This window comes from Centrocercus urophasianus, unplaced genomic scaffold (genome assembly GCF_019232065.1).
Source record: "Centrocercus urophasianus isolate 14NV4802_14NV808 unplaced genomic scaffold, USGS_Curo_1.0 seq_14, whole genome shotgun sequence".
Taxonomy (NCBI): Eukaryota; Metazoa; Chordata; class Aves; order Galliformes; family Phasianidae; genus Centrocercus; species Centrocercus urophasianus.
The window spans coordinates 31688421-31715226 of record NW_024884586.1 but is presented as its reverse complement, the minus strand read 5'-3'; the positions used below and the strand labels follow the sequence as shown (position 1 = coordinate 31715226).

The 26806-nt window shown below is 45.8% G+C and overlaps 1 protein-coding gene across 3 annotated transcripts in view; it reads right to left on the bottom strand.

Annotated features, from left to right (window-relative positions):
* The window catches only part of IFT43 (intraflagellar transport 43), an 82180-nt gene extending 57566 nt beyond the window's left edge, over positions 1-24614 (bottom strand). For all 3 annotated transcript variants that reach the window (XM_042814745.1, XM_042814746.1, XM_042814747.1), the window contains exons 1-3: positions 24570-24614; positions 24317-24406; positions 7166-7233 (exon numbers count right to left, since the gene is read on the bottom strand). In XM_042814745.1, coding sequence (XP_042670679.1) covers positions 7166-7233; positions 24317-24406; positions 24570-24614 — 203 coding nt within the window. The remainder of the gene's footprint in view (positions 1-7165; positions 7234-24316; positions 24407-24569) is intronic.
* Between the last annotated feature and the right edge of the window lie 2192 nt (positions 24615-26806).

The following is a 26806-nucleotide window of genomic DNA, read 5'->3' as shown; positions in this document are numbered from 1 at the left end:
GAAAAGACTCCTAAAATCAAGCTGAACATTGCCATCAAAACAGCACCCTCACCAGAGCCAGGATTGCAGTGAGCTTTTATTTCTGTCATAGGACACTGTCTCACGGCCCTCCGCTCCCAAGCCCAGGGGCACATGGGTGTGTGTTGGTATTTCCTCAATGGGATTTGGCAGACACACAACTGTGGAACCTGTAATGGTCCTACAGATGACACTCTGGTGCCTCACATCTCCCTGGGGTGCCTGAATCACATGCTAAGTGCTGCATGGGTGGAAGAGGGGCACGGCCATGAGCAAGCACTCCCTGCGGGACAAGACCTGGGCTGGAGCACCTCTCCTGTGAAGAAAGATTGAGGGAGCTGCATTTGTTCCGCCAGGAGAAGAGGCCCTGGACAGACCTCACTGCAGCCCTACAGTACTTCAAGGGAGCTTACAAGCACGATGGCAACTGATTTTTCACACTGTCTGACAGTGCTAAGACAAGGGTGAATGGCCTTAAACAAAAAGAGGAGACATTTAGGTTAGATACAAGGAAGAATTTTTTCCACTCAAGAGTGTGGTGAGGCCCTGGCACAGCTGCCCAGAAGCTGCGGATGCCCCATCCCTGGAGGTGCTGGAGGCCAGGCCCTGGGCAGCCTGAGCTGGTGGGGGACAGCCCTGCACATGGGGGTGTATGCAGAGGTTTGGGACTGGGCTTTAATGTCCCTCTAGCCCAAGCATTTCTGTGATCCTATGATTTGACAGACACTGTGGCTAAACAGCTCTAGCTGACATGGGTGTAAGAGGCACTAGCCAATCTGTAGCAGATTTTTTCTCCTCATGCTGTTTTTCTCCTCATGTCCTAGTATACAGGCTTACTTAACAGAAATAAGAAAGGAAGAAAGCTCTGGCAAGCAGGCTTTAGGAACTGGCACAAGAGAAGAAGCAGGCAGATGCAGTTCACAGGGTTGCTGAACCTCAGCCTACACACTGCATCGTCCCCATAACAGATGTTCTCAGGGTGCCCCAATCCACTTGCTGGTAAAGAGCTGAACAGCAGAGCTGCTCTGAGCTCCCACTGAGCAACAGAAAAAACAACAACACTCAACACAAATTCCTGCTGTGTGGGAAAACAGCACTGCAGTTTCTAGAGGTATCCACCACGCATCTTTGTTCCCTGAGAACAGGGGCTCCTGTCCAAGAGATCACATCCTCAGTCTCCAGTGAGCAGTGAGCACCGGAGCCAACTCTCACATCAAATGGGGTTACAGGAGCATTTCAGTTCCCATTTAAAGGGAAACATACATTTCTGATCCTCATGATTACAGAGAATCCAACTGCTAAAGGAAACAGAACTAGAAAGCAAAGACAAAGAAGCTGGGTTTTTGTGGTTTTTTTTTTCCCCCCCCAAATTCCACAACAGAAAGCAAACTCCAAATTCTGAAGAACCTGGCCAAAGTCTATTTACTTGTCGTTGAAAACATTATATTAAAAAAATAAAAATATAAAAAAAAAAAAAAAAAAACACACAAAAACTCAGATAAACCAGGTATAAGTGCCACCTTGTGCTGTCACGTCTTCTAAAAAAATGATTTCTAAAGAACTTGGGAACAATAGGCTGGTTAGGGAAGGACAGGGGGAACCAGGGGCAAACAAGTAGATCAAGGTCACCTTAGTTCTCTTTCCACAGGTAAACTGCATCAAGTCAGACTTTACAGTCAATTTAGAGGTGACCTAAGTAGGCCAGACAAGTTTTTAGCCTTGGCTTTGACTGATTCAAAAGAGTTCCAAGTTGCATGTAGTCTTCAAGAGTGCTTTGCTTTTTTAAGCTTAAACTATTTGGGACAGCAAGTATGGTCTTCCCTGGATGTGCCAGTAAATTCCTTGGAGATGCAGAGAACTAAGGAAGGAAAATGCTTTGCTTTCAATCAAAAAAATGAGAGACTTCACACTTTGCCATCTCAGCAGCTTACATGGACTGCTACCAAAATGTCATGCTTTTGTTGTGCAGGCTCCATTTTCCACTTCCTAAGGGAGCTAGACTCTACAGCCCTTCTACTTCTTCAACTGTCCAGTGTCTTTCAAGAAAAAGACAAAGAAAACTTCACTAATAAAGAAAAAAATAAGCAGAAAAATAGCTTAAAAAAAAAAAAAAAAAAAAAGACAAAAGCCAACTCTTTTTCCAGGCTCCTCTGGGCACTGCAAAGATGCAGGTATGGGCATAAGTCTAGCATTTTCCCTTTGCTGGAAACCCTTGCTAGTCACACGGTACAGGATTAAAAGGAAAAAATCCCCCATCACAGCAATGGTACTGAGGGACTCTCAGATGACTCTTTTGTCTTTAAGGGAGTTTCAATTTTCTGCCAGTTATCTTTACTGAGTCTAAACAGAAACACCAAGGAGAGCTCACCCCAGCAATGACATGGAGGGACAAGAGGACAAGAGCCTGTTAGCATTCCTGGAACATCCAGCTTATTAAAACAAAAAAAAAAAAAGAGTGAGAGAGAAAGAGAAGAAAAAGCCCACCCCAGGCCTGCACACTGCAGCTTACCGCCATCTTGATGTCCTTGATGCGTGCCGATGGCGTGGAGGCGGCTGGCACCAGAACAGCCCAAGAGAAGGAATGAGAGGCCAATGGAGATTTATGTGAGGAGAGTGAGATGGACAAGGTAAAATTGTCAGGAGGAGTTGTTAGAAAGTAAAATATATTGTGACAATTCCACTCCTGCCGTTCATCAATAAACTGACAGATCATTTAGTGTCAATTAGGAGTGATAGATGGACAAGTCCCCATGATCCTGGGCCAAAATTAATGGCTGGGAGGGAGAGGGTGATTGAAAATGACGGCTGACATTGAGAGGAAAGTCCTGAAGGTCCCCAAGGGGCTATTACTTGCCTCATTCCCTTGCAGATCAATGCAGGGACAAACCCAAAAACAGACACTTCAAGACAAAACTTAATCAGACTTCCTTTTCTATCTTCTCCTTCTCAGTTGTGCCTCCTCACTTGGTAGCCTCGATCCTTTGTACCTGTACTCTTCACATCACTGAAGACATCCACAGAGGGAGGCAAGATGCAGAGGGAGCCTGCTGTTTTCCCCACCACCAGGAGCTTGGCTCTGCTCCTAACATGGCAGTGTCATACGGAAGCACAGCCCAGGATTTATCTGAGCATTGCAGGGCTGGGAGTAGAGGGCAGACACAATGACACAAGCTTTTCCCTGCCATGTCAGATAGAGAAACTTGTGAACGCTTTACTACTCCCACTTGCAAGACAGGGATGGCCAGAGGTTCTATAAAACACTCTTGAGGGTCATCTCATACAGATGCAACACAGGATAGTTTAAGCCCATCTTCTTCAAACAGGAGGTTTTTAACTTTAGATAGCTCTAGAGACCTTAAATCATAAAAAACCTTAATCTCTTAAATAACTTTTCTCCAGCTCCAGGGTGCAATCTCACCATTGCCCAACCTCCAGAGCCCTAAATGATTTCTACACAGAGGTTGAGTTATCAATACCGTTCCACTCTAAAGGTCATCCCAACTGCATCCACTTCTTTCTTGGGCCTTGATATTTATCTTCCTGTGAAAGGCACTGCTAGACACGTCTGTTCCAAAACATTCTGGTCATTCACCTAAATAAGCCCTAATTATTCCAATTCTGTATGACTGAGCAGTCAGAAAAAAAGAAATTTCAGTTGTGGCTGGAGCACCTGTTGCTAAAATGCCAGGATCCATGTGTAAGAAAGGAGACACATGGGATCAAAAAAACAAATGAAAAACATACTTACAGGAAGAAAAACGAAGGAAATTCTATAAGGAAAGTAGGATATAAGGAAAGTCAGATAGATGAGATCAGCAGAACCTGGAATTAAATGGGTCTTTGAAACATCTCTCCTTTGTCAAGTCCCCACCAGTATGCAAAAATGACTTTTTTTTTCCTTCTCCCATTTGCAGGAATGCTGTGTTTCTTTTTCTTCCTTCCAAAGCATGAGATAACCTGACAATAAAACCTTTGCTTTGCTTGACACGAATGTCAACACTGATGTTATTAAGGACATCAGTACAGTTTTCAGAATGGCACTTGAGCTCCATCCAGTGGTTGGAGCGTTGCTTCTCTAGCATAAAACCATCTGTAATTACTGCCATTTATGTAATGTCAGCAGGGTGCTAGGCTCCAAGCAGCTGCCTTGGTTCTTGGCTGGTCCCCTTTCCTGTAACACTGGCACTAGAATATTGCTGGGGCAGCAATGGGACTGCCTCTTCTCATGGAGAACTGCTCTTTTCTCTCTGTACAATGCACAGTACATTCAGCTGCAGAGAACCCCATCAGTAAGCAAAAAAAGATTTCTGTGTCATTGCTTTGCACCATTTATTTGCTGACGGCAGAGGGCAAGTCTGAGGGTTTGCTCAGAAACTTATCTATAGTCTTCACTATTAGCCATATCAACAAATTGGGACTCCTAGTAATGACAACTGTTTTACAGAGGTGCTGGGAGTCCAAAGTAATCGCTCCATGCTTGACTTTTAGCATTATTATTATTGTTTTTTTAAGAACAAGAAAAAAGGACAGCATTATGATCATTCTTGGGACTTTAATATCTGACACTTGTAAACGCCATGGGAACTCGTGACAAAATTACTTTCTCTTCCTTGCACACAATCTGTGCAAATTAATTTTAAAACTAATTATAGACTGGACTCTCCTTCTCTTCCTAACTTGCAATAGTCTGAGACAGCACAAGTCTACTGGAAGGAAACAGCAAGATGGTGAAAATATTTGAAAGTTCACCTTGGTATGAGAAGAGCTGGATAGGTAAGGGCTGAGGAGGGAGCAGCAAAGATAGAAAAACAGAAAAACAGCCACAAATTAAATTCTACTCTAACAGTTATTCAGTGGAAACACAGAGAACAATTTCAAATAATCATTTCAAACTGATAAAACTTGGATCTAGAAATACAGCAAAAAAGAGTTAAAACAGCCCTGCAGGGAAAGCAGTAAGTTTGCAGTTTTACTGCTGAATCTGTCAGAAACAGAACTAAAAGCTTATACCTCAAATAAGGAAGAGAATGATGCACAAGACTTTCCCAAGTGGCTGCAGTATCCCATCTGACCCAAAATATATTTGCACAACACAGAAAATCCTATTGCGGTCATGCTGCTCACCCTCACTTCATAAGCAAAATATCACAGAATGTATTGCTGTCAGTTCAAAATTACTTAAACAAAATTACTTAAAGCAATATACTTGCAAGTGTAGGCTGAGTTACACTGGCATAAGAGCCCTTTATGGCTGCATCAGATATGTTAATAGAAGCACGTTATTCTAGTGTATCGATATCTATCCCAGTGAAATTGGAGCAAGGACTTGATGGTCTTCCAGACTGAGACAAATTGGTAGAAAAGCTATGGGGAGATAAAGCCTGAGAAAACAGAAACAAAAAAGCTACAGCAACATTGGTATGACATCAGCCCATCGATGACTCAGACTTTTCACATGAAGGTTCAACTCTGGGATATGTCACAAGGACAGCCTTACAGGCCAGCATCTCAGGCTTCTCTGAGGGAAAGGAAAAGAGATCAGCCTATCAGGAATCTGCAGCTGAAGCGAAGAAATGACAGGAGAAGAGCTGTACAAAAGCCTCATCCTTCCTACAACTAAAGAACATCAGAGCAAACCTTCTCTTCATAAAATTTATTCCATAAAAGCTCTTACTACAAAGGAAGAGAATACTGTCAAGTATGACACAATACTGTACTCATGAATGAGAAAGGGGAACGTCTTCATCTTATGTCCCAGTGGGCAGGGTGCTATGGGTAGAAAAGTCTGCAGCCCTCTAGCTCCTGCTCTGCTTCCAACCTCGTAGGAGTGTTTACTCCAAGCACCTGGTATATTCATTATCCATGCAATTGGGATGCTGGAGAAGCACTGATGATAACTACTGCTCTAAATCTATCTGATAAGGTACAAGTTAAACCACAGAGAACATCCTACAGCAGCACATAGCACAGTGCCATCATATTAGGAACCTGAGCACTGTCCTTCAGGGCACATTAGGCTCAGTTCTGAATAACTGAATTAGCTCTTATCCAGTCCCTCACATAGCCACCAATTACATGATTTATTTTTCCTAAGCAATGCAATTCACCCTTGTTCTTTGCTATCACATTTCCATAAGCTTCATCTTGGTTCTACAAAGGGCTGATACATTCTTTGGAGACAAAGAGCAAGCCATAATTTTCCCAAAAAAGTACTGTTTTCTAGAATGTAGACCATCTTTCTCAGCTCCAAGGAAATACTGACTGTGTAACAGGTCTCTAGATGTGCTGTCCCATTCTCAAGGTTCCAAGAAAGAAAATATATAACTTTTTCCAGAGATCAGTGTCTCCAAAGCACATGTCCAGACAAATACACTCTTACTAAAGGCCTTAATATACACAAGCAATCTCACACCACCCGAAGGCAGAGCCTTTCAGTCCTGTGAATAACAAGTGTAACAGCAAGGTAACTTTACAGCTTGATAAATAACAAATAGATTGAGACCTCCTTCTGGTCTGAACTGTCCCTTAGTTCTGATACCCATCCTATTAGTGTATCTGGGTATTTCTCTTAATGTGTCCTTCATAAGAATCAGACTTTTCAACATACATTCTACAATTTGAATAATTTTTTCTTCCATCTCTTCTCTCGGACCATCTCCATCCATCTCCATTATACCACAAACCTATACACACATAAGCATCAACAGATTTCATCTTTACCATCAAGGACAATCACTAAATGCTAAACGGTTCATTTCACGCTTGTCAGTGGGTCACTGACATGTGTCACTCTCCTGGAAAGGACGTGGACAATCAAATCCCATCCCCAGGTATTTAACACCCTTATTGGCTCCTTCCAGGAATCCCACATGGACTATACCAGGTGAGGAACATACTGCCTTCTGCAGACAGCAAAGTAAATGCACTTCATAGCCCAGACAGGTCAATCTGCACAGAGCATTTGCTAGTGGGACCAAGCAAGAGCAATACCTCAAATGGTTTCAAGGAGTTAACAAGGATATTGGAGACATTAACTGCAAAATCCAGAAAAAACATTTCCAGTGCCTGCAATTCCAAAGCCCAACCAGTGACATTCAGTTAATCCATGCTGAAGCCCCTATTAATAAAGAAAGAAGTGAGTACTCACTTGGTAGGTGCCAGCACAGGATCGACTGCCCAGCCTCCATGTCGGCGTGGGGGTTTAGGTGGTGGTTCCTTTAATTAAAAAAAAAAAAAGAAATTTTACAGCCAGCTCCTGTCAAGCCAATTCTTTCACCAGCTTCACACATACACAGGCAACAATTTACCAAACAGATGGAGAGATAATGCTTAAAGTACTGCTTATTCATAAAGTAAGAGATATTTAAGATAGTTTTATACATGTCTATGTAAGCAGGACATACACTGCTTTAGTCAGTATCTTGACAAGCTGCAGGTCTGCGTGCCTTTGACTTGCTCAAGAGACAAAGCAGAGGATACGCTGCACTCCAGAGCATGCTTCACTGGGAATACCTTCACTACTGCTGCTCACAGTTCAGTTGGGAGCATTATGTTTTACACGTTTGCTGGGACACAAGTCAGTCAGCACACATTTTGGACATTGTATTTTAGATGACAAATCGTTCCCTAGAAAGATCTGCTTTTCTCCACTGACTAGAATAGGAAGTCAGATGATAACTACAGCGAAGACCTATAACGTTAGGCAAGATGAATCCTGCCATCACCACCTCTGGGACGATAAAGGGAAAGTTCACTCAGAGCTTATAGACACTCCCTGCTATTTTGTCTTGTGTGGCACTCAGCCACGTGGCAAGAGAAAACAAGAATTTGACTTGGGGCTCACAACAGGAATTTCCAAATACCAGGCCCACCATGTGAGAGCTGCCCAATGCCTTCTGCAGTTTGGGGCCCAGTCCCCTGCCTGAAGCACCTCATGCAGCAGTAGCTTCAGTGTTCTACATAACATGCAATACCAAAAGCAGAAGTAAGGTGAACCCAGTGGATAAATACTTACATATAGCTCCTGATTATCACAGAATCATATAATCATTAAAGGTTGGAAAAGACTGCTAAGATCATCCAGCCCAACCATCACCACTGTGCCCTCTAACCATGTCTCTCAGTGCCCCATCTACATGGTTCTTGAACACTTCCAGAGATGGTGACTCCACCACCTCCTGGGCAGTCTGTTTCAGTTGATGGTGCCCAGCTGCAACAGACTCAGGAAGGAATGATCCGAAAAAAAAGGATAATGGGGTAAAATGTCCAAAAATGGGGAAAACACTGTAAATGCAAAGAAGTCTAATCTGGGATGAGGGAAAGAAGACATACAGCTCCCAAAGCTTTTATTAAGAAAGCAAATGGGCTGGGTGACTCCTGAGGATCTCTGACCTGACAAGGGAAGCTTGCTTGTGAGGTGGGGTCAAACCTGAGCCAAAGCCAAATTGTCTCTTGTCACAGATGAAGAAGGGGATGAACTAACCTCTGATGGTAGGGGTCTGCTGTGTTTATTTCTTGAAACAGAAGCATTGTTTGTGAGTGTGGGAAATGCAGAGAGCCTGCCAGGGGCAGCCACTGCCTGCTGCAGGGAGGGGGCACGACCCTGCATAGCTCCCTGATAGGAGCAAAAATAGTCATTCTCCAAAAATAAACAGGGAGCAAGAATGAGGCAGGAGCTGCAGTCCCAAAATACCAGCTTTCTTCAGCAAAGGGAGCACAGGAGGGCAGAGGGACAGGCAGGGAGCGTGAAACGCAGGAAACAGCCTCCTTATATGGGCTCATCCGCAGGGGACAGAGCTCAGTCGACTGGAATGACCATGTCACAGAATGTGAAGCCTTCAGGGGCCCAAGTGAATGGAGTTTTCTGATCTTGAAATGATTTCCCCAGATTCTTAAGATGCCAAACCAGAGAAGAGGCTACAGTGCCAAAAAAGGAGCATTTTGAATTCAGTTGATCTGGACACACCCAAAGCCCAGGAAAATGGGGAAAAACACACCAGATATGGGCGTGCGTGCCCACAAAAAAAACATCCCTATTCCCATTACACACACCCCTACCTCAGAAACACACTCCCTCCCACACTGATCCTTCCCACGCAAACAGCCCTTCTCCCTCCTTTCCCTGTACCATTCCCCTAGTAGCCAGCAGGCCTTGCTCCTGAACACAAATGTAACCAAAGAACCTGGGCATAAGGCTGAGGGAAAACACAGCATTTCCAAGACACATCAGTGCACTGGCAATTTAAGTCCTGCATCACCAAAACCCTTCTTCAGCTCCAAGAGAATGAGCAAAGTCGGGCACTTCAGATAGAAGTGTGGTGAGAATGGCTGCCCCAGCCCTTGCACAGGATGCGACTCCACTGTGTTTAGGGGGTTGGTTCCCATGTCTTTCCAATTTTATAATGTATTCCCATTGATCATACGCATCAGGCAGCCCTGAATATCTGGCAGATGCTGACAAACACTTCACATACACCTACAGCCCTTTTATTCCTCTTGCAATAAATCAGGTAATTTTTTTTGAGCTGCCCACAGGAACACTAGCAACAGGAAAGGCAACGTTGCCTGTCAGCTGAGAATAAATAGTTTTTCTTTGTTAGTTGCCTGGAAAGTGCCATAATAAGGTCACATGCCACAAGCACTTCTGTCAAGTAAATAAACTTACCTTTCCCACTTCTAAAATGTAATTTACAATTGAGAATGCAATGTTATGCATTGCCGTAATATGGTCACAGTTAGAAAAGTTGCAACTGCAAGCAAGCTTGACACAGAAAGTGAGAAGAACGCCAATGCCAGAGGAAGCAGAGCAGAAATGAAAGACGCTGTTCTTCTGTCATGGAGCAAATGTGCTCCTGAACACGTCTTCCTGATGAAAATGACTGTGGGCTTTAAAATGATCAGAACCTGTCAGTACTACCTGCCATATCAAAGGCAAGAGTTTCATTACATAACATACAAACATTACATACATACGTACATACATTACATACAAAACTATGTACCCAAAGTGATTTAGTGTTCAGAACACAGAGAATCCACCAGCTCCTGACAAAAGAGTTCTCTCTCAACTGCTGCTGCTCAGTCGGTTTCACACCATTAACTAATCACTTGTTCACCACGGCTTGCTTTTTCTGCTTGAGTTGTCAATTCCTTATCTCCAGATTTCCCCTATCTTAGTTTCTGCAGACTCTCTTTTTTTCAGGCATGTTGCCATGTTCTGTATCTCCTGCTGATTTTTTCTCAGAAATTCATTTTGGTGCCATTTTCCCGAAGGCAGGGTTTCCCAGGTACTCTTATCAATGCTTTCATACTACCATCACAATCAGGATTTTATCTCCCATTTGGAAAACTACTGGCCTTGCTCAGCTTACCTGAATCCCATCTATCTTTTATTAAAGAAGAAATTCTACCTTCTTCTTCAGGATCTTTCTTATCAGATAGATGTAAGATTCTAATCCAGCTTCCTCATTAAGGCAGAAATTTCCAGGCTACTTGTCGGCTCATGTCTGCAGCTTGGATGGTGCTAGCAGGGTGTTGCTTCCCTCATGGAAGCAACTAACTGGAGGATCCAGTTAGTTAAGATGTTAGTTAGGATGCTTCTGACCCACCATGACATAGGCAGATTATGGGCATTTTGAGTCCCTCAGATTCTCAGGAGGATCTGGAAATGTGGATTAATTTATCTTTATCAACATGACAACTCCTTTGAAACAGCAAGCACTCCATGCAGGAGGCAGGGACTCAAGTGACATTGACAGTACACAATAGAGGACACACAATCTTTCTCTTGTGCAGTCCAACTCCTTAAAATGTGTGAGATGTGTTCTCCTTCACATACAAACATGGCGATATTTTTATTTGGCACATAAGCACCTTCTTTTCATCCAATAATGGCCATGAAGCAGAAAGAAAGGTGTATGGCCAGACCCGAGCTTCCGTTCCTCCAGCAAGTTGCCAGAGGCTCCCTGACTGCGGGAAAGCTGATCTCCACAAACAGCCCTGAGTAATTAGTTCTGACTGTTGCTTGTTAAGGAGCTGTAAGTCAAACAGCCCTGCTACTTCTAAGCAGCTACATAACATTCACAACCTATTCACATCTCAAAGCACATATGATACCAAAAAGGGATCTGTTCCCAATTGTATGCAAGCCTTGTATTTTTGCAAAAAGTGGCCCACCTCTGCTAGCCACCTTTATCACATCCACAGACTGCAGAAGTAACGCGTCTCCTCCAAGAACTTCTGCCTAACAGAAAACACTGGATTCTCTTTTCTTCCACTATGTTGTTTTTCATAGTCACTGACATCCCTTTATTACGGAAAAGGCTTTTGAGATGGAAACATTTCTTGGGGGGCTTCAAATATTTTGACATCTATCACAGCAAGCAAAGGAACAGCTCATCTTGGTTAATAGCTGACAAGAACCTCTTCCCTAAAACAACAGTCAGCTCTGGCTAAGTAGCATGTGCACCTGCTAGGGAAGCTGTCATACTGCAGTGTGTGACACCTTGTCTCAAGAGTTGCTGCTCTCCTCTGCATGAAAACAGTGCAAAACAATCTGATTCTACCAGCAAAGGATTACCAAGTAGAAACCTCTCACAACCACAGTTATAAGGCTGTGCCTCTTCCAGCCTTCCAAGATGTAAACGTCTCTCAACCCACTTGCTTTTACCTTGTGCTATATACTGACAGACATTCACAGCCACCTACACCCCTCCTACAGTTCTTCTGCTACCTTCAGATGGGCCTGGGAGCACTTGAAGCATGAAATAAATGCATGGAAGGAAAAAGAAAAGCTGATAATAAAATTATTTTCCATGAGATTTTCAGGTTTTGCCCATAATCCAAATCAAGGTGGCCAAGCAGGAAGGATACCACTAAAAAAGCTGGGGACTAGAAATGCTATTTGAGTAGATGTCATCAAAAGACTCCAAATAATCTCAGGAAATTGAAAAGTGCTGCCTTGCCAGCCAGGCACTTGGGGTACACAGGAGAGAGGCAGCGGGAGGCCTTGGGGAGCTTGGGCCACACAGTGCTGGGGCTCACACTGGGGAAGTTGGCCTAATTAGGGAACAGAAGTTCAGCTGCATTTTTGAGATTCCTCCTGGAGAACCTGGCCAACTTCCAGCTGTGCGGTCCCCGGGAATGGGCTGGGAGCCCTGCAACTCTACAAGTAACCAGAAGGCCACTGGAGAAAAATACGCAATCCTTGAGAAAAGGAAGCAGGTAAAAAAAAAGTCAGTACTGCTTTGGATAGTGGTGGAGTGTGTTTATAAGCATAATGCAAGAACCCAAACAGATGACAGCGATTAGGACACACATGGACATACTTAGTCCAGTCCAGAACAAGCACACATATAAGTAGGGTATTAAAAATGTGCCCTAGCTACAGGAAATTCTGCCTTTGAGAACCCTCCCAGATTCTCAGAAATGCCACTCACTTCAAGAGCTACTGCCAGTCCATCCCACTCCCAGCTGAATGCCTAAGAAGGCAAAACCCTGGCAACAAACTATACACAAAAAGTAGCCTTACTCTGGTGAGAGTTCTTCTACAAGTTGAAGGTCACAGGGAAGAGCAGGATGCTGGAGAGAAAAACAATGCAGTAAGACCGCAGGGTGTTTGGGATGTGAACTTTTTGTCCCATTCACCAACATTCTCTAGATCTTACTGTCACACAAGTCATAGATCCAAAAAAGGGTTTTAAGAGGCTGCATTACAACTATATGCATCTTCTTAAGTCATGAACTCTCTGGACTAAAGAGGCTGGACATTGCCTAAAACCGTGTCATTGTTATTGCATAAATAAAGTCCCCCAGAAAGCACATAGATGACTGCATCCAGTGTTTGGATCCTCAGTTCCACATTTCTAAGCAATGGGCAAGAAATGTGGGGAAGACCACTAGGGGAGCGCCTGCAAGGCAGATTGAGACCGGATCAGACAACAGAATGAGTTTGGAGTTGGGTGCCAACCACTGTGCTCAGATAAGAAATGGGTTAGGAAAATACCACTCTGATTAAAGGCCCTGATCATACAGAGCCCAAGGCCATGTCTACACCACAGGTGCAGACACACCTGCAAGTAGGATTCATGTGAGTCAGCTCCACTCTGTAAACAGTCTAGCTTTAGTTACTTCAGGTAACCAAGCTGTGCCACAGCTCAGCACTGCACCGCCGGTGCAGGCTGCTCCTCATCAGGGCGTCCCTGAGTCATCTGCACTGTATTTTAGGTTGCAAAGATATAACCTCACCAAACAGGGTCACTCAGCAACACAGGTCTGCAATCGGCTTCACATTTCAGCCACTTAAAACTTCAATAGCTGTTCCTCCAAAAGCATTTATTGAAAACATTTGTTCTTGACATGTCTTCTTAACCTAAAAAGCAACAGCCCATTTTTTCCCATTCAAACCATTTCAAAAGCACTGGGATCTAGAACTACAGAAGAACTTGGCTGCCCCTCTGGAAAGGTCAGATCTTCATTTCTTTGCAATTGTTGCCTTAAAGCATGTCATCAAATTTTGAGTGACTAGGAGACATACAAGTCACCAACCACCTAGTGAGGGGTCAAAAATCAGGTGTTCTCCCCCATCAAAGGACTTCAAGACTACCTACGGCAGGTCTACCATAACAGAGCTATAGGACAAGGTCCCAGCTGGATTCATTAGTCCTAGAACAGATGCCCCTCTGCTCAAACGTTAGAAAGCCCTTTCCTGCAGCCCAAGATTGCTTCCAGTTCCCTTCTGCAAAGCAGAGCAGCTTCAAGAGAAGGGACTGAGAGCCTTCTCAGACCCAGAACAGCTCTGTAAGAGACTATTCTGTTAACTTCTGTGTCTCAAAGCTTGCTGGGGACACAGATGAACTTGTTCAAGTCCAGACAAGTCCCGAGCAAGGATTATGAAACCCTTTGTCTGGGGGAACGCAGATGGACAAGGCCAGGGGCAACGAGAGCGAGATGAGCTGCAGCTAAATAGCTGTGAAGTGCTCCTTTGTGTGGACCTATCTCCGGATGATGGCCATCTCAGGGGGTACTCAATGACTCTTGCTCAAGGCCCTTCCTTGTCAGTAGGCAGGAGAGTAAGGAGGATAAAAAGAGGAACTGAAAACCATGAGGATAGGTTTCTGACAACAGATTCCTCATGAAGAACAGGTTTCTGACAACAGGTTCCTCATGAAGAACAGGTTTCTGACAACAGATTCCTCATGAAGAACGGAGGGTTTTCTGACAAGAGATCCCTCATGAAGAAGAACAGAGAGAGAGGAATTCCTGAAGATAGAGGGATTCCTGAAGATTGAGGTGATTCCTGCATACTGTTGAACTCTCCTGAGCCTGCTGCCTGACCACTGTTGCTGCTTCAAGAATTGGCTCCTCGACTTCCTCGTCTACCTGCCTGCTGCCCAAGGCCGGCCACGCTGCTGCTCCCCGTCTTCTGCTGCGTTCTGCCTGGGACCTTCAAACACTGTGCAACGGGACCGCTGCTGGATCCTGCTGGTGACTATCCCCGCTTTACGCAACTCCTGCTTCTTTTCCATCTTTTCTATTGCCCTCCTTCCCTTCCCCATCTCCCTGTAGGTTTAGTAATAAACTGGATGCAACAACATATGAACCGTTGTTTCTTAATCTCACACCGGGTATACAGATATTAAAGAACCTCATCTCCCTCCTATAAATTGGAGCGAGACAAGCTCATAGCGAGAAACATCTTTAAGGAGGAAGAAGAGGGCAATAGAATCAGTGTCTTCCAGCTGGGAAAGGAGATGGCAGGTTTGAACTCCGAATTTGTGTGTAAAACACGTGGCTTCAGCATCAACATTAACACCTCCATCCCTGGTGGTCCCTGAAGAAAAGAAGTCCTACTCTGTGACTGACAACTCCGAAGCACCAGGATGGTGGATGGGCTTGCTCTCCCACAACTCTGAGAGGTGCCAGAACTCCACAGGACAGCAGGGTTTCAGACACATTGCAGTTCCTAGCCTCTTTCTATCACCTTAATTCCCAGCCCCATCTGACATCATCTGCATACTACACAGGGGCCTACAATGGGCTAAAATATTGATTTTGCTACGAGGGCAAGGTATCTTCTCTGCGGATTTGTGTTTAGGGAATCCCCACAATTTTCCTATGTGAAGTTCTATCCCTCCTTTAAACAGGGGCTAAAGCAAATTCAAGAAGCGACTTCTCTAAGGCCCTAAAGTAAACCTGTGGCAAAGCCAGGAAGAGAACCCAGCAAAAATCTTGGCTCCCAGCCACTTTCATACTCCTGCTTATTCTGCCTCTGCAAATTAACTAAGAAATTGGGATACACCCTTTTCTTATACCATTGATCAGCCTTGCGGCCTTTGGCTTCATGTCCCAGGCAGCCTTGGAAGGCACAGACAAACGAGTGACTCAACTGGCAAAAATTCAGATGTGAGATGAGTGGTTTGCCAGGGGATGCAAAACAAGTCTCTGAGCAGGCAGCCAGCCGGAGGGCAGGACTTCAGCAGGTACGCTCACATCAAAGGCACCGACTGGGTGTTTGCTGATATTCTGGCAGCCACAAACTTCAGAGCAGCATGAGGAAAGGGACCAAATCCAGGAAGAGTTCAGACTGTAACACTCAGCACAGCCCAAAGGGAGTTCAGAGAAGGGTTATGTGAGCCATCAGAGGGACAAAGGGGCCAACTTCGGACATGATTCAAGAATCCAAGTATTTCAGCTTGGCCAGGCAATGACTAAGGAAGGGATATACTGCAACTGAGCAGTTTTGGATCACACAATATAAAGTTCTGCTAATAATTGGTTTGGAAGGGGGCTATGATACAGTTAATAGTAGTCAGTAGGCATTTTAAGCATACAAGTATTAAAAACCTACAAGCAGACTACTGATGAGTCAGATTTCTCAATGCTCAGTTAACCATTTTGTTGCCCTTCACAGGCATTTACAAATGAAAAAATACTTTCAAGCATGACCATGCTGCTTAATAAGGTATGCAGGAGCTATCTAGATAGGAGTAGTTTCAGAGAGGGGATCACTTCACCTCCTTGCTGGACACCACTGCACAACACCCCCAAATCAATAACAATTGTTCATGTGGAAGTCAAATCAGTTTAGTTGCTTTAATGAAATTGTGCAGCCAGGAGCAAGAAGGTGCCTGCAGCACGTGACCAGCCACCACTCAGTACAGCAGCTCTTCAGAACCTATGAATTAGGGCAATGCATGAAAGGTAGAATTAGTTCCAGTGAAACAACTGTAAGGACTGGGTTCACTGAGGTAATAAATAAATAAATAAGAAAGTTTAAGACAATTATTATGAAAAAATGCTATTGGGTAAGTACTTCCCAAAATAATACCCATCTGCAGGTAGTCTTTTTGCCTGATTTTTGGAAAAGTGCTCTGGGTCCTGAAGCATCTGTCGCTGACTAATAGAATCAAAGAATGGCTTGGGTTGGAAGGGACCTCAAGGATCATGAATCTCCAACCTCCCTGCCACATGCAGGGCCACCAACCTCCCCATTTAATGCTAGACCAGGCTGCCCAGGGCCCCATCCAATCTGACCTTGAACACCTCTAGGGACAGGCAGCCTGTTCCAGCACCTCACCACTCTCATAGTAAAGAATTTCCCCCTGACATCCAACCTAAATCTTGCCTCCCTCAGCTTAAAAACCATTTCCCCTTGTTGTGCTGTTATCTACCCTTTCAAAGAGTTGATTCCCCTCCTGTTTGTAGGTTCCCTTTAGGCACTGAAAGGCTGCAATGAGGTCACCCTGCAGCCTTCTTTTCTCCAGGTTGAACAAGCCCAGCTCCCTCAGCCTGTTTTCATAGGAGAGCCCTCTGACCATCTTTGTGTCCCTACTCTGGACCCTCTCCAGCAGCTCCCAGTGGATATAATACACTCAGTGGATCTTTTCTACAATATCATCTCTAGCACCATCAGAGAAAACTGAAGAGTACTCAATTCTTACAATAACAAAATGCTGCTGAGACCAGAATTAATGAGACGGGTGATACAAGTTTCTTTTCTGGGCTCCAAACTTCTTGAATGGAGCTACTACACTATGACAGAGTTGGTTTTTCAGCAGAAAGAATGAGCATATGGGAAAGGATGCTTTAAATATCTAACATATACAAAGAGCTACTTGAGCCAGGAAAGACTCACAGGAAATACACAAGCACAGAATCCTGTTACTGCTGGCTGGCCTTCTCCTCTGGGGCACCAGTGAGACTTCATAATCTCTTAAAACAAGTTTTCATGTTGTGGGAGTAAGCTAAACAAAGTGGACAGCACATGTAGCCTCAGACAGGTTCTGTAATCCGTCTGCTACTCTCTGTCCTGATTTTTAAATAAAAACAGAATGCCTTTTCAATGGCCACACAAAGGTCTGTGATCTGAGTACATGAAGCAGCAGCTGGTAAGAGTTGCTTCCAGATAATAAGACAAAAAATTGTCAACAACAGGAACGGAAGATGCAGGAGAGGCACTGCTCTCAGGAATGATTTTGTCTTACTCTCTAGCACTAGGGTCCCCTCCTATGGTAGGCCCCAGGCACATCAATAGGTTAGCCTTACTAGTCCCCTTCAGAGAAGCCAGCATCTACCTAGAAAGCTTCTAGCCTTACATGGTCAACCTTTTCCTCAGGGTCTTCATCCTAGAAGGTAAGGAGGGGAAAGGAGAGAAAGAAGTTAAAAGGAAAAGCTAATTAATTCTGCACAAAATAGCTTGAAGATTGATATGAACTGTTCTGCAGCATATGCTATGCAACCTTAATCACTTGAACAAAGTGCAAAGTTGATCCCATTACTGTAAGGTTTCATATCCAGTCATTTACGCATACTGTGATACCACAAAGCATGCCTGTTTGACCGCAATGGCATGAAAAGTGGACAGCAATCATATCATTAAAAGGAATACTAAAAAACAAAAACAAACAAATACTACAATAAGATCAAGAATAGAACTAACCTAATGCAAGAAAGCCCATGGTACTCAGGCATGTAGGACACTAGAAAGATCTGAATGGCCAGACTCTGCAACTGTGCCAGTCCAGAAAAGATGCTGGAGCTGCCATGCTAGGAGTTATTTACCATAGCTGACTGTACCCCTTTTTTGGGAGACACTCTGAGCAAAGTCAAATTCTCCACTTGTAGTGGTAGCTGTAGCAGTTAGCTTGACATAGCCCTAGCTGACAACAGCATTGCATAAGTATATGAACTTTAGTTAACCCTACTGTAGAAGGGAACAGCTTAGTTATAAGGCAGATGAATAACTACAGAAAGCAGCCTGTTCATTACCATGAAACTTGTGAACTAGCTGAGAATCTTTCTGACTAACGCTGCCAGAAAAAGCACAGCAACAACCGATTGTTAGGCATCAAACGCATGGAGAAGGCAACTGAAGAACTCAGTAATCTCTACACAATTCAAGAAATAACAGAATAATTCAGGGAAACTATAGGTATCCTAAGACGCAGTACAGGGACTAGGGCTGAAACCACTATTTTAATCCACCTGACCTTTATCTGGACTGCATTATCTCTCTGGTGGAGAAGGGAAGTCATGTAATTTATAAATACATCTCCAATTAAAATATTTTTATATCCGAATCCATTTAGTTTCTGTGTTGCCATTTGGTCTTATGGCCTTATTAAGACAGAGGGAGCCTACATGCAGTTAATAGGGCAGCAGGGTACAGAAGTGTCCATATCTGAAAACAGAGTAAATGAAACCAGACTGACCTAACCAATAAGATCCATTGGAACTGTGTATCTGTTAACCAGGGACTCCTTATTCCTGTATCTGACAGCAAAAAGATGTCTGTGGGGTCCAGCATGATCTAAGCTTCTCCAGATGTACAGAACCCAGGTGGCACAGGACTCACAGTCACACAGAAGGAAATCCTGCTGGACAAGACATCTGGAAAGAAGCATTTATAGAACCACTTTTTTGAGCACTCTTCCATCCGGGTTTCATCCTCAGCAACTGATGTGCAGTTGTCTATTTGCTTGGTTTAAGCAACCAGAGTCCCATTTAAATGAAGCTAGCACGTTAGCCTAAAGAATGTGGCCTGAAACCACTACCAGGGCATCTGTAAGCTGACTGGCAGAAGTGCAAAGAGCTTCTCTGTAAAACACACTAGTGGGAACATCTGCCCAGCACACAGTGGAGGCAGTTCAATGTTTTGTCTGTACACTTGCCTATGTAAGATTTTTGAAGATAGAAATATTCTTTTTTTTAACTATCACTCTAGGACTACAACTACATCGGCATGCTTACAGATAACAGGTACCTGCCATAACCTAGCAATGGTTGTGCGTGTGAGGGAAGAACAAAGAACACACTTTCAGAAATGAAAGAACAGAGCCTTTCCCCAGACCTGGGTAAAACATGCAGAAGAAAATGACAGTTCTGGACAAATTCTGCCATTATGTGAAAGTAACCCTTGTCCTACCTGTAAGGAGAGGCCCCCAGCCCAGGCTGGTAAACCTCATCCTTCAAGCTGGTGCACTGCCTACAAAAAAGCAGTCTCTGCAGAGGATCTACAAAGCACTGCAAGGAAGACACTGACAACATCACATAGGGTTTGTAAGAGCAGAAACTCAAGAAAGTCTTGAACAAAGTCCCAAGGGAGCCTCTCCACAGTAGGATAAAGAGAAAATGGACTGCATAAGCAGAATAATACAAAAATTTTTTTTGCATACTGATTTCTTACGGAACAACAGATAGCCCACTCCTGCTGCGGAGACACAGAAAAGGAAGAAAATGCTGATATATTTAAACAGAAGTCTTTTCCACTCAGCTTTCCAAACCAATCTCCTTAAGAGCTCTGAATCTGGCTGAATATTTTATTTTGCTGAATGTCATTGAGCTAGCATTCAGGCAGTTGGATGCAGCAATGCTAGAGCCAGGACTTTTATTCTAGACAAGCATCCAGAAGTCCTGGTAGAACGCGAGAACAAAGATCTTCAACAGATCTCATTGCATCATCCACCCTCCCTTTGCACAGATAACACCCCCAGCTCAAGTCTGTCCCATTTTGCCAGAAACCCAACACCATCAAGATGAGTAAAAAGTAACACAGCAAGCCAGGGGATGGGAAAGGCCTCCCAATGGAAAATGGATATATTACTCTTCTGAAAATGAATGTTTGAAATGCAGAGTTCTGGCATGCAGCAAGTAAATTTATCTCTAGGAATTCCCATTTACAGCATATTCCCCTGGGTGCTCAAGAAGTGCCTGCTAAATTGCCAAGGAGCTCTGAAGACCAGGAACATGCACAACCATTGCTGCAGGAGGATGCTGATTGCACCAGTTACAGCAAATAATCATGTTCCTTCTTGCCTCCTGAAATAGTATACAGCTGCACTGTTGTTTGTTGGTACTTGTACTTCTGAAAAAGCAGGAGTGCTCTGCATGTTAGATGGCAGACTGTCAGCTTAATGACCTTTAAGGAGCTCCTCAAGGAGTCTGAATTTGAAGGCAATGCAGATAATTCCACACAGGAATGGGAGCTATCAAACAGATGTGGCCAGAGGAATCAGAGAGACTACTACAGTTCAGGAATTTATTGCAGAAGAGCAAACAATGCATATACACAACAGGCAGACAAAAATACTAAGATATTGTGTTGCTTTATAAAGCTTGGGGGATGTATAGCAGGCTACAAGGCACAAGAGACTGCAGTTATGTCCGAGGGAACAGCTTTCCACAACACATTTCTGAAAGAAGACAGACAGTACCATTGTTTGAAGTCTCTTTTTGAAGACAGAGTCCAGGTCAACAAAAGATCTGTGGTAAACTGATAAGATCTACACTCCAACTCAGAAGATTTGCTTATTGACTTCAAAACAAAGATCTTTTTAATTATGCTAAATGAGTTCACTCCACAAAGTGATTTCCTTGTAGTAAGTCCAAAAGCTGAAACATGGACAGACAGGTACTTTCTGCTTCCTTCAAGCAAGCTGTTCTGACTGTAAAACACATCCAGAGTGCTTACTGGCATCAAGAAAAGACAAGAAGTGAGGACACCTGCGAGGACAAATGAGGTGTTCTCATCACAGATTTGAGCTGAGTGGAGGTTGGGTGGACAAACATTAAAATACATAAATGAAAATCAAGATGACCCCTAAAACAGTCCTAAAACCCTGAGGTACTACCAAGGACAGAATCACTATCCCAAATAGAAAATTTCCCACAGAAGTGTCAATACAACAAAGGCTTAGGATAAACCTGTCTTCAAAATCACTAACAGGAATAAAATCTGCTGAAATAATTACATGGAACCTCCCCCACTATGGTGAGTCCTAGTAAAAAAAAATATGGCAGGTTGTTTTTTTGCTGTTTTTGTTTTGTAGTTTCTTTTAGTAATGCTCCTTGAAAAGGTTTCAAGATGACCAGTGGGCTGAATGAGACACCCATTTTAACAGCTGACCCCACGCTTTTGAGATGAGCCAAGCTTCCAGAAAAGTAGAACATGGTTGCCAGTCCAGGGTGAAGGAAAACACGAGATCAGTTCTATTAAATGTTCTTTTTCTTACCAACCATGGCCATGTATGAAAGGCTTCCAATTCCAGAACAAAGGAAAAGGCTGAGGATACAGTGCATTTTGTCTCTTCTCCTGTAGCTCCAAGGCTTTCAGTTAACAGCACACAAAGAACTGTCTGAAGGGAGACTACTGACACAGTTTTCTTCTTGGTGGTTAAGATCCAGTAATAACATATTTGAACTGTTTAAGGCGTGGAAGGCCTCACCCTTTACTGCTGAAAAGCTCACTGCCTTCAGTCAGAAGATTCTACTTCTTATTCCTCTCCAGGGATGTCCAAGGATGGGAATCTTTATGATCTCTCCACACCCGTTATAGTCTCTGTGACATTAGCCATACTAAGCACAACCACAGTAAGTTGCAACCTATCAGCTGCCTCCATCCTTTTCCAGGCAGGGAATCAGTCCACAAAGCCAATTGTGGTGAGAGAACAATTAGAGTGACCACTCTCAACTAGAAGCAAACCGATGTCAACACCCGCGTGCCCCACCAGCTGGCTTCTAAGACTTTCTTTACCTATTAGTCCCACTGTTACTTTGGTTTTTTTATATTACCGAAATAAATGCATAAAAAGCTACATTTGCTTTGCAAACATGTAGCATCTGCTGTCATGCCTTTCTAGTGCTTCAGTGACAGACGGAAGAAAGCACTGACGAAACCACCTGCTGCTGAGGCCTCTTGCTAATTGGGAGAGTCATAGGACTCACTGGTAAAGCAGGGGATTACATCTTATCTCCTGAGCTTCTTCACAGGGTACATTCAGCTCTTTAGTATGCATGAACTGAGATTTTTTGGGGAGAGGCTCCAGAGAGAACTCATTACAGCCTTCCTGTACAAAAAGGGAACTTAATAAGTAGGAGGGAGACTGTATACAGTCTGATAGTGACAGGACAATGGCAAATGGTTTTAAACTAGAAAAGGAGACACTTAGGTTAGATATGAGAAAGAATTTTTTCAACTCAGAGAGCAGTGAGGCACTGGCACAGCTGCCCAGAAGCTGTGGTGCCCCATCTGGAGGTGCTGAAGGCCAGGCTGAATGGGGCCTTGGGCAGCCTGAGCTGGTGGGGGGCAGCCCTGCACACAGCAGGGGCTGGGACTGGGTGGGCTTTAAGGTCCCTTCCCACCCAAGGCATGTGGTGCTTTTAGAATAGTTTCAGCTAGTCACATGAAATAGACAGTGACGACTGCCCAGCCTCAACTGGATGAGAGACATCTTGGCGAGTATCAGTTATTCCTCTTACTGTAAATATTCTTCTTCATTATCCAGTATCCACAGCAGCACCAAAAAGAGTTGCCAGTGGAAAGTGATTTAACTCTAGAAACCAGAGCACTCACTTTTTTCCTAAGGTGGCAGGGAAGCAGTGCTACGAAGAAGATGAACCCTATAGAGTTTAGGTCTGTTCTTAGTATGGGCCTTTCCTTCCACAAATGCCCTCCCAGAATTCCTCTTGACCTCCTAGCATACCCAGAGGGAGAAGAACACGTAGGTGGGAAGAGATGATTCTCTGTTATGCTGATCAAAGGGAAAAAGGAGCATACTTTCTTCAGGGGGGTAAAGAAGGGGAAAAAAAGAAAAAAGAAAAAAGAAAAAAAAAAAAAGGATATTCAGTGTAATTTTAAGAGAAGCTGTAATGGTATATTTTCAACAACACAGCAGAGACTCAAAGGAAACAAATGCCCAGAAAATACTTTGGGACAGATGAGTGTGATACAGCAACTCAGAGTTCCATCATGACACAGAGAAGCAGCCGCTCCTAAGACAAAAGGCCCAGGGCTCAGAAACTTGAAGTTCAGTTGGTACCAGAGTGCTCAGCAGAGCAAATAGGCCTTGCAGTTCAAAGAAACCAAGGACATGGTATGCTGGAAATTGAAACACAGGCACTGCAAAAACCAAAGTACTATTCTCATTTACACAAATATCACAGTCAGTAAGCTGGAAATCCTAGGAGCCTTTTGTCCACTTGAAGGTGACAGGGAGAACACTGTATGTCTTTTCTTGACTGGTGCTCACTTCAGCAGGAAATGCTATGGAGAAGCCATGCAAACATCAGAGAGTGAACTCCCACGTAGAATTTGAGGATTCTGCAGCACTAAGATATCAGATCAAAAGGTTCAGCTCTTCTGGGTTATTATAGGATGGTCCCTCACCCTCCTGCGAGAGAAGGGTTCCAGGCAGCTACTTTGTACTCTTTGAAGAGGTACTGACAAGAACAGACTCTGAACAAAAGTCTATCTCCAAAGTCAAATGGGAAATGAATTTGTGCATTATCACAAAGCCTCATATGCTGCAAAGCTGGCTTCTAGCATGACCTCTGTAGCCTGTGAGCAGAGGAATGGAAAAATACTGTTGCTATACAAGTTGCTATACAAGCTTGATATTGACCACCAGAAATTGTACTCTGGCTCCTGCAGAAGCCAGATGCAAACGAGAAGCACCTGCTTACCTGTACTCTGCCTTGCTATCACGGGTGGTGAGACACTGGTAACAAAACAATAAGCCTGCATGTATGTATGGCAAGATATGCCACGACTGGAGGAATAGGTCCCAGTCTGCTTGTTACCACTCCTCACCTCACCACGAGGAACCAGAACCCCATTTAACAGCTCTGTGAACCCTGCACGCGGTGCGGAAAGCAGCACGAGGGAAGGGGCAGGGCAGCCACACGGGCCCAACTCTAAGGATAAACTTCGAAGGGTAAGGCACGTAATGAGGGAACGAATCTCAGAAGACAGCAACAAGCTTCCGTGTGGGACACAGCGAGGATGTCCTGGAGCTACACCCACCTCTCCCGTGGACGCAGAAGAGGAGTTCTTCCTGCTGAGGCTCTCACCAGAGAAGAGGTCCTGGCGAGCCCGCCGGCCCATCCTGGGCACCTGTGGCAGAGGAACGAAGGGCACGCAGTCACCGACACGCACGGCTTCAGGTGGCCCGCAGAAGGCGGCCATAGCCGCGGGAAGGTCAGAGGGGAACGCGACCACCACCCGCACGGCACGCTGGGGGCGGCGCCCCCCGCCGGCAGCGCCCCGGCCCGCTCACCCCCGCCCGGCGGGGCACCTCTGCCCGTTCCCGCTCAGCCTCCATCCGCCGCCGCCGCCGCCGCTTCCGGCACTCGGCCCGCCCCGCGTCCTTAGCAACCGGCAGCGGGGCCCGCCCCAGCCCGGCCCTCTGCCTGCCCGGCCCTGCAGATAGCGTTGCTGCGGATGGGCCCCGTGCGAGCTGTACGCATTAAACAAGGTCCCGGCCTATTTGCTGCATTTTTCTGCTTTCTCTGACACCCCTCGCAGCCTCCAGCCATCCTCATTAGCTTAAGCAGCCACCGCTCCCTAATTCAGCTGCGGCAGCCGAAGGCTGCTCCCCGCCCGTTCTCTACGCTCCAGAGTAGCGTTCTGCCTGCCCCGCTTCGCTGGGAGCTGTGGTCTGGCTGGAGGCCTTTCGGAGGTCTAAAGACGTTGTGTCAGAGAACCCTCTTTCTGCTCCTTGCCTGCGTTTTCAAGCAGTTGTGCTGTAGCTGTGATGATCCGAGAATTAAGTGAAATGAGGTTTGTAGGCAGAGGCAATAACTTTTTATGAGACCCACTGATGCAGCTGGAAAAAGCCATACACGCAGCACATCTGTGCCCGAAAGCTTGTCTGTTTTTTCCAGCTGTATCAATTGCTCTAATAGAAGCTACTATCTGTCCTTTCATGTTCAAGGAGCTCGGTAAGCAAGACGTGGTTTTCCTCCCCTGAAGCCAGGCTGGTTGGGCGCTGTGACACCGTCAGCCCCCAGACTGTGGTGATTCTGTGTCACTGACAGGCTCAGTATCCACACCAGGCAGAAGGGCACCACTCACTGTCTCCACACTTCACCACAGGAGCCACGGGCACGCAGCCCTGCATCTCCCACCCCCTCTCCGACAGGCAGCCGCAGGGTGCTGCAGCCGCAGGAGGGATTGGAACAGGTCACAGAACAGCAGGACTTGTGGGTTCACTCACCTGGCTGTGCGGAGCAGGACTCAGAGAGCCCTCCAGCACTGTGCTGCTGACTGCTTCTTAACCAGGCCTATGAAGTGCTGTGTCTTGTCCTCCGCCTGCACAGAGGAAGCCTGGGAGCCTGAGAAAGCCATCAACACCTGAGCCCTGCTCCCAGCCACCTTCAGCAGCACACGTAGCTGCGGCGGGGAGCCCACACATTGCTTAGTAAGAGAGAACAACAGCCATCTTAGTTGGGGTGCTGAAGGGCGGCTAGCTGGGCTCTTGGCCTGACATGGGTCTGCAGGCATCGTGCTGCTGCAAGGAGACACGGCAACCCATAGCTGCCATAGCAAGAGACAGCTGCCCTACCCCCTCCTACAGGACATCTCAGTCGCCCTCGTGCTGACAAAGCTCCCAGCCTTGGGTGAGCAGCCAATATCATTCACACATCCATCGCAGTATGCCAAGATCCTTACTGACACCTACACCCGGGCCCAGACATGGAGGAGCTGCCCTCATCAGCTCACAATTCCCATTCCTATCTCTGCACTGGCCAGTAATTCACCATGTGACACTGCAGCAAGTGAGCAGAAGCATCCCAGAGCCACCAGAGCTACGGATCAGCGTGGCCTCCAATACATGACCCCTCGAGTGCAATGCTTCCAGCCACCCTATGGGCTCCCACACCTGGCAGCTGCAGCTCGAGCAGGGGAGCCCAGCAGCAGCAGATCCCCCACCAGCCATGCTCCCAACTAGGACCCATGTTGCTGAAAAAGCATCTCTCCAGGCACCACGCTGGCCACAAGGGCGTTGGGCTGCCCTTCAGCATCCCTAGGGCACACCCGAGCTCTCGGAGGGCCCGGCAGTGGGCAGCGCAGGGTGTGGAAGGAGAGCAGCGGACACAGGGTCCGGAGGCTGCGGGCAGGCTGGAAGCCAGGCGGGGCGAGTGAGCAGCGGGCCATGCCCCGGGAGAGGAGACCACGGGGACCTGAGGGTGTGATCCCAACCCGTGACCGGGGCCGGGTGGGCGCTCAGGGCCGACATCCCGCCCGCCGAACCCCTTCTGCGGGCTGCAGGCTCGCGAGGCGGCTGCCCCGGCCCCTCCGCGGGTCGCCAGCGCGGGGCCCCGCGGCGCCCACCACCGCCTCTGGGGCCGCATGCCCCACTGGTCCCCGGCCCCTCCCTCCTCCTCTCGGAAAGAAACCGCATCGGGAAACTATTCGGGGTATTTTTGCTGCTTTTAACCCGATCTCGCCGCTCTGGAAAGGGGAGGAGCGGCGGACCACCGCGAAGGGCCCGGCCCCACGCTCGCCCGCCGC